Source organism: Rhinopithecus bieti, unplaced genomic scaffold (assembly GCF_001698545.2).
Source record: "Rhinopithecus bieti isolate Rb0 unplaced genomic scaffold, ASM169854v2 scaffold_5478, whole genome shotgun sequence".
Taxonomy (NCBI): Eukaryota; Metazoa; Chordata; class Mammalia; order Primates; family Cercopithecidae; genus Rhinopithecus; species Rhinopithecus bieti.
In genome coordinates, this window is record NW_016805008.1 from 1,836,716 (window position 1) to 1,851,408 (window position 14,693).

General features: G+C 34.2%; 1 protein-coding gene across 1 annotated transcript in view; it reads right to left on the reverse strand.

Moving 5' to 3' along the window:
• CIP2A (cellular inhibitor of PP2A) overlaps positions 1 to 14,693 on the reverse strand; it is a 44,103-nt gene that overhangs the window by 27,396 nt on the left and 2,014 nt on the right. The window contains exons 2-8 of the mRNA XM_017870874.1: positions 12,081 to 12,228; positions 9,594 to 9,700; positions 8,725 to 8,819; positions 8,028 to 8,124; positions 6,205 to 6,327; positions 5,921 to 6,066; positions 2,984 to 3,059 (exon numbers count right to left, since the gene is read on the reverse strand). Of these exons, the coding sequence (XP_017726363.1) occupies positions 2,984 to 3,059; positions 5,921 to 6,066; positions 6,205 to 6,327; positions 8,028 to 8,124; positions 8,725 to 8,819; positions 9,594 to 9,700; positions 12,081 to 12,228 (792 nt within the window). The remainder of the gene's footprint in view (positions 1 to 2,983; positions 3,060 to 5,920; positions 6,067 to 6,204; positions 6,328 to 8,027; positions 8,125 to 8,724; positions 8,820 to 9,593; positions 9,701 to 12,080; positions 12,229 to 14,693) is intronic.

Consider the following 14,693-nt stretch of genomic DNA (forward strand, 5'->3'; position numbering starts at 1 on the left):
AAATCAGTAAATAGCATCATTTAAAAACTTCATGTTCTATTTGTCACGAGAATATAAATAAAACATGTATTTACTGATCTCGTATCCAGCCAATTTGTTAAATAGATTCACTTAATTTTTATAATGATTTTCATAGATTTTAGATTTTCTATACTCCCATGTCATCTGAATAGTGAGTTTTATTTCTTCCTTTCCAATCTCTATACCTTTTTACTTTATCTTGCCTTATTGGGCTGGTTGGGACCACCAATACTAAGCTGAACATCACTGGTGATAATGAGCATTCTTTTCTTATTCCTAATCTTGAGGAAAGCCTTCAATAATTTGCCACTTAAAAAGATGATGCAGTAGATTTTAGGTAATTACTCTAACAGGGAAAGGAAGTTACGGTTTATTCCTAGTGTGCTAATCTTTATCATGAATAGGTATTAAATTTTATCAAATGCTATTCCACCTTTAATGAGATAATATAATTTTTGTTTTTTTGTTGATGTGAGAAATTATATTAATTTCTAAATGTTAAACCATCTGTGCATTCCTGGAATAAACCTCATTTGGTAATAAGACATGATTCTTTCTATGTGTCACTGATTTTGATTTGCTAATGTTTTGTTTAGAATATTTGCAATACGTTCACGAAAGATGTTGAGCTATTATTTTCATTTGTTGTAGTATCCTTGTCAGGTTTTGCCATCAAGATTATACTGGCCTTATAATCAAAGACACTATACACTATTATATATTTAAAAAGACACTCAACTGTATCTTCCCCACCAAGATGTATTTTGCTTTCACTGCTCCCCACTTCTATCATAACGTGAATTATTTTTTACTTTAAAAAATTAAGTTTTAAGTTTTTATTTATTTTTATTTTTTTACTTTTCCATTCTCTTTCATGTTTTGATACCCATAGAATGCTTCTACTCCCCTGTGCTACCTGACCTAAATTCCCTGAGATTGTTTAATACCTTTAGATTCGATTATTAGATTTTTCCCTTGCTCCAATAATCCTTATTTAGCACTTATATTACAGATTCCTAGTCACTTTATTAAGATCCATTTAGACACTAACTAGAAATAGTTCTCAAATTGCATGAGAGTCACTTCATTAAGATCCATTTAGATACTAATTAGAAATAGTTCTCATATTGCATATGAGAAAGGAATTTTGAAATTCTAGGGTTCAAAATAAAAGAAAATATTGTTAAGTAACAAATTTTATACTGTTTCAACCTTTCTACCATCTTTTAGATCATTGTTGTAAATGATTAGTTCAAAGTCATTCTAATTTTTTTCTTCTGTAAAAACCTGTAAGGTAAAGGCTGACCTGGAAAAGTCCTGCTTCACAACAGACACAAAAGTCACTTGTAGGAGGATTACAGATCTACATCTGAAAGTTAAAAAAAAACTAGGAAGCTTTTAGAGGAAAACAATGGAGTCTATCTTTGTGACTTTGGAATAAGCCAAGAGTTCCTAAATGGAAAACAATAAACACTAAATTGATCGATGTTAAAATCAAGGCACCATTAGGTGAGTAAAAAGGCAACTCACAGAATGGAAGAAAATATCTGCATGTTATATACCCTTCAAAAGACTCCAAAATAACTCTTCCTACTTGTAAGTAAAAGACAACGCATTAAACAAATGAGCAAGAGACATAAACAGGCATATCAAAGAATATACAAATGACAAATAAATATGTAAAATGATACTTTTACTAATAAAATATTAATTTAAATTATAATGCAATACTACTGTATAGCCATTAGAATTACTAAAATGAAAAAGGGAAAAATATCAACTGCTGGCAAGAATACAGACTGACCAAATATTCATACAATGGTCCAACTGACTTTTTCTGAAAACTGTTTCATAGTGCCTACTGAACATATGTATATCCTATAACATAGTGATTCCACACCTAGATATAAAGCTAAGACAAGCATGTCCATAAGCTCACCAAAAGACATGCAGAAAATGGTAAATGCAGGTTTCTTCGTAACAGCTGATGTTCATAAACAAAAGAACACCAATTGTGCTCCTTTCCTCCTGGGGGCCCAGTGTGCAATGGCTGCAAACACCTGCCTCACTGGTAGTGTACACAGCCTGTTGCTTGTATAGGTTGGCCTAAGAAACCTTAGAGACAGCCCTTTCCAATGTACATTCATGTCTCTGATCTCCTGCTGTCCCCCATCTAGGCTTTGGAGAGGTATTACGCAAGGTGTCTTTGGAAAGCCCCCAGGGCACAGTGGCCAGGCTTCACAGTGGCCAAGTCATCATGTCCATCCACACAAATCTGCAAAATAAGGAGCATGCAACTAAGGCGCCAAGCAGGGCCAAGTTCAAGGTCCCTGACTGCCCAAAGATCCACATCTCAAAGTGGGGCTTTATCAAATTTAATGTGGATAAATTTGAAGACATGGAGGCTGAGAAGTGACTCATCCCAGATGGCTGTGAGGTCAAATACATCCCAAAATGTGGCTCCCGGACAAGTGGTAAGCACTACATCCAAGAGGGCGTTCACTGTAATGTACCCTTACTCATGCTCACCAATAAATCATACTCCCTGTCCAAAAAAAGAACCAATCTAACAATCTACAACTATATGAAATGAGTGAATCTTATCATATTATATTGAATCAAAGAAAGTCTAGACAGAAAATGTATATATTATATGCTTCTATTTACATAAAGTTCCAAAATATATATGTATATATACATACATATACATATACACATACATGTATGCTGTTAGAAGTCAGTGTAGTGGTTAGAGCAGTTACCCTTGGCAAAGTAAGGAATAGGAAGGGGTAGGTACTGACAAAAAGGGACCACAAATACTGGTAACATTCTACATCCTGATCTAGACACTGGCGACATAATTTTGTCCATATTGTAAAAATATAGAGAGCCTGTGCATTTGGATTTTTCTGCATTTTACAGTTTTTTAAAAGTTTAAATGAAAAGTCGTGTTTTTACATACCTTTGAAGAGGAATCAGGATCCTTTCCATTAAGAAGACCTAATACTTGATTAAGACATGAAGAAAAGTGCTCATATCTAGGTTTAAAATAAAAATATACATCAAATGATAATTATAAAATTCATACATCAAAAGGGATTTATCTATAAGATAAACATAAAATTTATGTGTATTTTCTTTCATCTATTTATTTGGGCTTCTAACATAGAACACACTCTTGTAAAGTTTACACTTAAAACTTGTCATATATCTTACAATTATGATATACATAAATTGGCTCTGTCATTTATTAAAACAGTTATTCATGTGGCAATAAATAAATCATTAAAATTTTCAGTGCCTCAATTGCTGTATTTTTTTAAGACTGTGTTCACTTTATGTAAAAATTCAAAGGACATAAGAATATCCTAATAAATTATACAGCTACTTTTTATAAAGTACCTAAAATTGCCAGGCATTAAATTAGTCTCTGCAAATAAAGAAGGGGCAGCAACTCATGTTACACAACTCCAAGAAGTATTGATTATACTCCATGTGACTGATGTATCCTAGATTTGGGAGATGGTGCCCGGACAGGGAGATCATAGTCTGAAGATGAAGGAGAAGGACAGAAAGAGATAATACAAGGTAACATAAAATACAATGATATCATGGAGGAATGTATGGGACACTATGGAACAAAGAATATTGTCTCAATATTAAACCCAGACTTGAGTCTTAAAAACAAAATATAAAGAAGAAAGCATTCTAGTCTTCCAGAGGGAAAACTCTAGAGGAAATAGCACATGGATACATGAAAGGGCATTTCTAGTGAGCTGAAGTTCTATTTATTGTCTGATATGATTAGACAAAAAAACAAAATGTATGAAGAAATAAAGTTGAGAGGTTGTTAGGGAACTTTTGAAGGGCTATACTGAAAATCTGGATATTCACCTTGAATGCAATGGTAGGTCAAAGATTTTAAAAGGGACATCTGGTTGAAGAAAAAGTTTTGAGCATATTTATAAAGGGGAAGGATCAATTGAATAGGAGGCCCTGAAGAGAGAGGAGCAACAGCTTCAGAAAAGACAAAATGAGACAATCCACAGAGTAACAGTACATATTTATGAGTGAAACAGGATGAAACTAAGAATTTGGTATAAACATAGGTAAGTTTGTCAAGTGGCAAGGATTTGGGGGAGCTCCAATCAAATGGGGCTTGATTTAGATATTTTTTTTTTCTCTGTGAAACAAAGATAAGGTCATCTTCTGCATAAAAGGCAGCAAGAGAAAAATAAAAAATTTCAAAGACCAGTCGGGCCAGCAGCTCACGCCTGTAATCCCAGCACTTTGGAAGGCTGAAGCGAATGGATCGCTTGAGGTCAGGAGTTCAAGACCAGCCTGGCCAACATGGTGAAACCCCTTCTCTACTAAAAATACAAAAATTAGCTGGGCATGGTGATGTGTGCCTGTAATCCCAGCTACGTGGGAGGCAAGAAAATCACTTGAACCCAGGAGGCGGAGGTTGCAGTGAGCCAGGATCACACCACTGCATTCCAGCCTGGGCAATAGAGTGAGACTCTGTCTCTAAATAAATAAATTTGAAGACCCATTGTAGGAAACGAGAAAGCTGACAAGTAAATATAAGAGGTCTGGCCCAGGTAAAGTTGTGTGATTTTCTCAAGCTCTAATTAGTAACCATGCAGTAAGTTTGACTTTGGAAGAGATTCAGGACTGGGTTATTGTTCAATGGCATACCAGACAAACAAGAGGAGTTGCCAGAGGTAATTCTTGGGTTCTATGATGGATAGAGTATAAAATAGATAATAGAACTGAGAGATTTGCAGAAGAAATGATTAAGCAACTTCTTATTTATGCTAAACTGGATTATCTTTTAGTCTTCTAGAAGAGGTTTATTCAAAAGAATTTTTCTGTTTACTATGAAGATGCTGAATAAGCACTCTCTGGTGGCTAGAATAGATATACATGGATATTGGGAAAATCTCACAACAGATGAAGAGAAGGAAGGCATTCTGGAAGAAAAAGCTCACCTATCTAGAGGTTCTTAAGAGAAGAAAAAGTGGAATGCTAAAGTGAATGCTTCTTAGTCTTGCAAAAATCAGCTGAGCCGTATGAACAGTGGTCCAGCTTGCCCTAGTGCTTAGCTTTTATTAAATAAAACTGTTAGATTCTATGTTTCTTAAACATCAGGGACTGTGTCTTCACAGCCTGTTGCTGCTAAGTGCCTGATCATAGGTAGGGCTCAATAAATGTTTTCTTGTATGTGAAACTCTTTGAAACAATTTCAATTATTTCCTAATTTAGGATGACAAAGCAGCATAGGCCCCAGCAAAATTTAACTTAGAATGTAAAAAGGCCACAGGCTCGTTGGAAAACAATTACTACCTGATCTTAAAACATAAATGATCATATGAAATATACTGAGATAGAAAGGACATATGAACACGTGTTCCTATTTTACCTATGAAAAGAGGCACACACCAAAGGAAACATTATCCATTTTATACAAAATTAAAGACACAAACATAATGACATCAATGTTTCAACACTATGTTTCATTTATTTATAATTTATGTAGAAATATTTTATTGTCCCTATAATAAAATATTCTTTCAAATAATCATAATGCTGCTTAAGTTTTAAAACTGGTTTTAAAATAAATTAGCCAAGATGTCTATATTTTGGAGAATGGCACAACCCTATTGATCTAAAGCAAAGACTGAAATACACACATAGACAATGACTTTGTTATACTTTCCATTTCAGTATAGGAAAGAAAAAAGAGTGTGAGTAAAGCACATCAAAACATTTTCGTCCAGTAGACTCCAAGTCAGTAGACTCCAAGTTTACTATATCTTAAGAAGACAATTTCATTTATAACCAACACGTCTTGATTAAAAAAAAAAAAAGTTCTAAAATTGACTGAAGTGAGTCATACCTGGTGAGATAATCAGCAATTTTAGGATTCTTAAGGAGATCCACCAGTAGGTCAACTGAATACTTTCTAGTTAGAGTGCCATCACCGTTTATGAGAATATTAAATATTAGTTGAAAAGTCTGATGAATATTTCGACCATGGAATAGCTTAAGGACAAATTAGAAAAGCATATTACACAAAAAATTAAGTTGACACCATCCTAAAAGGTAAAAATAAAAAAGTCTCAATGACTTTTAAAATATAAGACTAGAAACTTCAGAATAAATTTAAAAAATCGTATTTACCTTTTCCCCCACCTCTTCATTTAATGTCAAACTGGATAATATTGAAAGTGCAAACACAACCACAGTTAAACTGCTATGGGCCAACAAGGTGATAAGAGTTCGATAAAAAGATTTCACATTACTCTGAGGAAAAAAACGTTAAAAAATAAATTAGAATTATAAATTTTATATTTTGGTTTAAAAAGTATATCCTGCACAGAGTGGGCAAACTTTTTTAAACATCATTATCAACTCTATTAAATGATTCTTGCATTTAAAAGATAAATGTTTTACAGGAGACATTTAGATCAGAGATAAATTTAAATGCAAAAATTGATATAAACAGAGTACCCAGAGGAAAAAAAACTTTGGTAAATGTGTGCAAATGAGTGGGAGATAAATATTTCCATAGTTCTGTCACCTTAGAATAAATAATTCAATGATGGTAAATCAGGGTGTCAGTTCTAACAAAGCGATACATGCAGAGCGGAACAAAAGAGCTACCTTAAATACTGCAGGAAAAGTTGTTTAGCATTTGTGTTAACAAAAGAACTGTAATGAGGAACTCATAATTGTGGTGGAAGCAAAAAAATATTCAGCAAATTTAAGAATTTGTTTTACATTACACACCGTGGAGCAGCAATTAACTTTGCCATATTTGCTGATTATCATTTAGATTTAAGAGATTACAGGTGTGAGCGAGATGGGTCCTTTCTATATTGCTGACAGTCGTATAGATAGACACAATCTTGGTGAAGAACAGTTTCTACACATGGAACTATGAGCAAATGTTTATTCTTCCTTATATTTAAGTGTTTCCTAAATATGAACTTTTTTTTTCAATTCAGAAATTGAAAAACACACACTATACATACATGTGCATGCACACACACACACACACACACACACACACACACACAGTAACTCCACCTACAAAGTAGGACCAGGGTAGAAAAATGTAGCACTTGAACAAGTGAGATATTAAATTTAAAATCAAACAGGTAATGCCCAATAGCACAGCAGGGAAATTGTTCACAAAGCACCTTAAAGAATTACTAACCTGCTTGATTTAATATACCTCTTTTTTTTTAGGATGGAGTCTTACTCCGTCACCAGGTTGGAGTGCAGTGGCGCGATCTCGGTTCACTGCAACCTCCACCTCCCGGGTTCAAGCGATTCTGCTGCCTCAGCTTCCCGAGTAGCTAGGACTACAGATGTGTGCCACCATGCCTGGCTAATTTTTTTTATTTTGGTAGAGATGGGGTTCACGATGTTGGCCAAGATGGTCTCGATCTCCTGACCTTGTGATCCGCCCACCTCGGCTTCCCAACGTGCTGGGATTACAGGCGTAAGCCACCGTGACCGGCCGATTTAATATACTTCTAAAAGTGATTCAGTTAAATTCATTTGCGTGTCTTCACTTATCACAAGTACTGTTGGTTCACACTGAGCACTTAACTCATGAATCTTTCTGTTGGAGTTGCCATTGATTTTGTGGAAATACAAGACTGAGATAAATGGGACTGCCAGTGATGTGCCTCCCTTCTAAGAGCACAAACTAATTTAGTAATTCTTGTACTACTCAATGTATTTTGGGATGCCATGCTAAGGAAAACTTAAGTATTTGCATTAACCCTTAACACTCAATCTTCAATACAACACACAGGAAGGCTGAAGTGCTTCAAGTTATTTATATGTCAGTATGACTCTTAATTTTGATGGGTCAGCCAGTAAGACACAGAATCCTTGTTCAAATTTGTTTTAAAGAAAAAGATAAATACAATTTTCTTTAAGCAGAGACTCTACCATAAAACAAGAAAATTAAAAAGAAATAAACTTCTTACCAATGTCTTTATGTGTGTTTGAACAGAAAGATTGTGCCGACAAAGATTTGCCAATAATCCTAGACAAGGCATTTTTAACTCATCTTCAGAAGATTGACTGTTGTTTTACATTGGTGTTTTGTTTAAAGAAAAAAACAGTAAAAGAAAAAAAGCATTAACATCATTCTAAGTCAAAATGACATAGTTAAGTTTATACTTTTCAATTCCTTTTTACATCCCAAAAAAAAAAATCTAATTAACATGAGAAGCCAGGGAAACTCTAAATAGTATTGATCATTTATCTCTTGTTTTAAAACCAAATTACCCTATTCAATTCCATCATGAAAACCTGGAAATAACTGTCAGTGTGGACCACGTGCTGTTTCATCAGTATATTTTCCCACAAGAATAACTACACAATTTTCAGTTTCAGCAATTTTTTTCTGGCGAAATCAATTCAGTCCATAAATTTTTCTTACGAAAATTAAAGCTGCTTTACAATTTTTTTTCATTTTTACATTTTTTCACCAATGAATGAGGTCACATACTTTTACAACTTTTGATCCTTAAAATCATCTGGGCAGAACAAGTAAGAATCGGAGTCTCACTCAGTTTACATAGTTAGAAAATGTTATCTAAGAAAATTGATCTACCACATGGTTATAGTTTAAAAATAAACAAATAGACTATTTGATTTTATGTTTGATTGCATACTCACATGTGATCTATCAGGAAGGTAATTAATTCATCTATATTGGCACCAGAATAGAAAATTTTGACATTATATGTTAACTTCTGTAGAAGTTGAATGCACTGAGAATAAGAAAATAGTTATAAATATAAACATATAAAAACATCGCCTGCTTAAAATAATGGACTATCAGACACATTCTGAGCATGTCCTTTTCCATTTCCTAAAACACTTTTTTTAAAAAACACATATAAAGTAATGCAAGAACTTTAGGGCTCTTCTCTCAATTCACACATTTCTATGTATTCTGTCTCAGAACATGGTTATCAACCTTGTTCACTTAGTCATCTTAAACTTGAATGCAGGTTGAAACATATGTAGTCCATCAATTAGAAGATACACTTCTTCACATTTTATCATCTCCAAAACCGCATGTCAATTTAATTTGTGATGTTTTTCTTTCTTACAATTGATGACATTTTAGAGTCAATGAAATATGAAGAGCTTTGAATCTATATTAAATAAACTATATCTATAGCTTTAATTTTTGTAGAACGTTTCCTCCACAGATGAGACTAGATGCCAACTCACATTACAATTTTAATATAAATAGCTTATGTCTCAAAACACAGACATCTGTGTTTATAAGTCAAAGCAGTTATAATGTAGATTTGTTTTTCTTCAATAATGGTGCTAGAAATGGATAAGCTCCTCTTCTCTAGAAATATTTAAATTGTAGTATGTGTGCAACCAGCTTTTAATCAGATGAACTGCGCCTAATTACGCAGTATTTATTACATAGCACATATACACTGTAAGTCAGCAGTTTATGACAGAAACTATCAATTTTGATCTGACAATAAGGAAAGGGGAATATACTGTGTGGGTGTGTATACCTGCAAAAACACCGAATCAGTGTGGCTGCTCCGACAAACCACTCCCGCCAGCACACTATTCAGATTGTATGTATTCTGAAGACAATCTCTGGTTTCATTGTCTACAGCTGTAAGTTAAAATAAAATAGCACAAAATATATCATTTTCTTATAAGGTTTTTACTGATAATTCATACAGAATTTATTTCATATGAATTTATCATTAAAAAAGGTATGATATGGCTATTTTCTTTTCTATAACCCTCCAATTCATAAATTCAAATGATTTCTCTATGTAAAATAAACTTTACACATTTGTAGCAAGCTTTGTCTTTGATACTAATTTATTTTAGTATCAATTAAAATCTCTTACTTTGAATATTAAAAGATTGTCACTTTATGGTATATAACCAAATGGAATACTATTTGGTTATATAAAAGAATGTATGTCATTTGCAGCAACATGGGTGGAACTGAAGGCCATTATGTTAAGTGAAATAAGCCAGACACAGAAAGAAAAATATTGCATGTATTCATTCATGTGCAGGAGCTAAAAGAGTTGATCTCATGGAAATGGAAAATGACAGTTACCAGAGGCTGGGAAGAATATGGGTGAGTGTGTGGTGATGGCAAGGGTGAGGAGGGGGAGCCGTTAGTGGGGGAGATGAAGACAGATTGGTTAATGGATATAAGCACACAATCAGATGGAATAAGTTCTAATGTTTGATAGTAGAGTAAGGTGACTATAGTTAACAATGTATTGTATATTTCAAAATAGTTACAAGTGAAGACTTGAAATGTTCTAAATACATAGAAATGATAAATCCTTGTTTGTGATGGATATCCTAAATACCCTGAATTGACCATCACATACTCGATGCAGGTAACAAAATATCGTACGTACCCCATAAGTTTGTATAAATATTATGTATCTGTGAAAAAATTTAAAAAGATTATCATTTCAATTTTTCTGTAAACCCCAAATGCTTCTAAAGTATAAATGTTGGAAGTGACTGGCATATTCATTCAAACTGTTGGTGGATGTTAGAAGTGGAAGAATCTTTTTGGAAAGCAATTTAGTAATGGTTATCAAATTTTAGAATGATCTAGAAACTCTAAAGGAATTTAACAGAAACACACTAATATTTGAGCAAAATTACACAGAATGTTCACTGCACTATTGATTCCAATACCAAAACTTAAAGAACTTTGAGTGTCCACTATTAAGGGAATAGTTGAATAAATTACAGTACCCTGTAATTATGGCACTAGGCAGCTATTAAAGATACCGATATGGAAAGAAACATCTGGTGCTCCGCAACACCATTTGTGCTGAAAACAACCAATTAAAGATTCAAAACTATTGTTTTGTTACAGCATAGAAAAATATCTGCAAAGAAACATATCAAGCCATGAAATGAGATTATATCCCCAAAGCTGAAAAGATGAGGGCTGGTGGTAATGGGTACAGGCTAATTCCATTTTACTCTGTCTGGGCTGTCTAATTTGGCAGCCACTAGCCTTCATGTGGCTATTCAAATTGAGATTAATTAAAATTAAAGATTCAGTTCCTTAGTCCATTACCCACACTTCAAATGTTTAATAGCTCCATGTGGCTAGTGGCTGCTATACTGGATAACAGTTTTAAAACCATTCTGTCACTGAAGAAAATTCTATTGGACAATGCTGCTCTGTGTTAATACTTCTGGATCACTAGAATTTTTTAAACTATGCATATATTATTATTATAATCACACAAAGAAATATCCCTACTGCCCTGGCCCAAACTGGGAAAAAGTGACCACTAAATGAACATTCAAAAACCAGGCCGGGCGCGGTGGCTCACGCCTATAATCCCAGCACTTTGGGAGGCCAAGGTGGAACACAAGGTCAGGAGATCGAGACCATCCTGGCAAACACAGTGAAACCCCGTCTCTACTAAAAATACAAAAAATTAGCCAGGTGTGGTGGCGGGTGCCTGTAGTCCCAGCTACTCGGAAGACTAAGGCAGGAGAATGGTGTGAACCTGGGAGGCGGAGCTTGCAGTGAGCAGAGATCGCGCCACTGCACTCCAGCCTGGGCAACAGAGCGAGACTCTGTCTTAAAAAAAAACCCAATTATCAGTACTTTTACCTTTAGTTCTAAATTCAGTGTAATCTATTACAGAAGATGATTCTTTGATCAGTAGCTATGACTTTCTAGTGGTGTATTTAATACTGACATTATGTGTGGGGTTTTGTTTTTTATTTCGAAAGTAGTCCAGTATTTCCCAAAGTGCATTCTTCTCTGTAGAACACTGAACCTTTCACATACTTCAGATTCCTTGGTCCAATATTTTTAGAAATGCTGCATAAAATATTTCCCGCTTTCAAAAGATTCACAATGAGCATTAGATTGAGAAGTCTTTGAAGGTGAATCATTCTTTAAGAGATTCTGTAACTAAGCCTGCACTTTAAAATATTGTTCATACATCTTCCAAAAACTAAAAAAGAGAAATTAAATGCATTACCTAGTTGAGACAACAAACCAATAATACTTAAGATCAGTGAAGCACTTATGTTGGGGTCTTCAAGTAGCTCTACAAGGCAACTCAAGCATTCACTTGTTAATATTTGATTTGATGTAAATAGTCGTGTGAGTTTCTGTCCAGAAATTACCTATAAAATAGTAATCAAAATGTGTTGGTTAAGAGATGGCAATTTTTATCTCTTCTCCATTTCAGATGAACTCAGTTCCTTCAAAGTGCCACTGCTACCTTCCCAATTTAAAAATTTCACACATGTTGTGAAAAATTCACCCCTGCCTAGATTACCTATCAATTCCCTAATCCCTCCCTCACTAGCTAAAGTAATCATTTGGATCTCAGTCTAAAATAATTTCCACCAGGAAGCTTTTCTTAGCTTCTTATACTATCTCAGTTAGGTCTGCCTATTATACTACCCTACAGTACATTATATTTCTATTTCCTAAGTTAGCAAACTTTTGAGTTCCTGGCAATATTTCTCCTTCACACTACATGGAACATGCAATGAAGGCATAGCCTACAAATCTGCACTCTACTACCAATATATTTACTTTGCAAATAAATTCTAGTACATTCTACTCACTTTGAGGGAGAAAAATGAAAAATGAAGCCCAAAGGGTAGCTATGTGATTATTCCTTCTGCTCCTTTCCAAAGACAATAGGTGAGCTCAGAAGTTAAGGGAGTACAAAGAAGGAAGTGAAAAGTGAATCTTTTTTGAAGTAGCAGGCAAAGCATTGAAAAATTTTATTTCTGATTATTCCATTTTTTTTTTACTTTCTTGTAATCTGTAAGCCACATACATGCATGCACAGACACACACAAACACACACACACACACACACACACAGAGTGAGAGAGAAGAGAGGAGGTAAAGCTGGAACTGAAGGCCAAAAGCAGTTGTCACAAAGCATGAATTTTCAACACACTTTAGAGATGTATTTATTATAAAGCGTATCTTTTCTACAAAGATGGAAAAACCATTAGCTACCTTAGAATAAGACTAAATCTGTCCTGAATACTTATTTTAATAAGATCAAGCCTAAGCAGGCTGCTTTAGCATCCCTCTAAACTTTCCTTTCTGTATCCTCCCTTTATTCTCTCACCCACATCAGTTTTTCTTCTAAAGCTTTGCTGATAAAAGTTTCACATTATCTGTTCCCAGGGAGTGTTTTAACATTACTAAAGTAAAAGTCTATAAGAGAAAAAATAAGTCCAAATATGAAAGTACAGACACCAGTAACAGATATTCTGGGGTAGGAAATACTCTGGGCATTACCCTGTTGCTTATATATAAATCTAGCTCTCCAGAGTCAGACATTTTCTGTTTTAAAAATGATTCTCTACAGGATTGGTCCTGTATCTCAATGACATAAATTGTCTAACATGTAATAATTAGATGTACTAGGTAAAATAAAAATTGCTTTACAAGTTTTTCCCTTTACTCATATACACTGAATGTCTTAATACAAAGATAATTTATTTTAAAAATAACTAATACTTATATAGCGCTTATCTTGGCCTAGGCATCGATCTAGGCACTTAACATATGTGAACTCTTTTCATCTTCATAATAACTCTATAAAGTAGGTACCACTATTTTGTTTTGCAGATGAGTAAACTGAGGCACACACTGATAGTAAAGAAGCACAACTGGAATTCATACCCAAGCAGCTTGGTTCCTGAATTCATGCTTTTAATCACTACACAAAATTAGTGCTATGAAATACCATCATTAAAAAACAGATTAGCTCAGCTTTGCCAGTCATCAAACATTCAAAGCCTACACTCTGCATGGAGCTATAAAAAAGGGTGGGAGAAGTAGAGAAGAATGAATAATCTCCTTTCACATGATACCTATCTCTCTCTGCATACTCAGATCTCACACTCATGAAGTCTGCACAAAGACATTCACCATTAAAAATACAAATACTGTCAACCAAAATGGTTAAAGTTAAGAAATATGAAAACATCAAGGATTGGTGTGGATGAGTGATGGCAAATTTCACATATTGCTAGTGGGAAGGCGAAATGGCCTATTTCAGAAAACTGTTTGACAGTTTCAACTAAAACAGAACACAGGCCTTCTCAATGCTCTAACAATTCTACTCCTAAGTATATAAATGTGTGCATATATCCCCAAAAATGTATGAAATGTTTACAACAGCTTTATTCATAATTCCACCCAGAAATGTAAACAACCCAAATGCCTATCAACAGGCAAGTGTATGTAAACTGTAGTACACTTATACAATATAACTCTACACAGCAATAATAATAAAAAAGAAATGAAGTAGTGGTACCTGTGCAACATGAATTTCACAGATTATATTGAGTGCAAAAGGCCAGACACCAGAGTACATACTGTATGAGTCTACTTACCTGAACCTATGTGAAGGGGCAATGAAGAAACCCTATGGGGCTAGAAATATTCTATATCATGATACAGGTGGTAGCTACTACTCTACCTATATGTTAGCTACCAATATGGTAGCTACGGTACCTATATATTAAAAACTATCAAACTCTTCACTTAAGATTAATGCACTTTATGCTCTGTATGTATGTTATCCCTTAATTACAAAAAGTCTTTTGTAGTA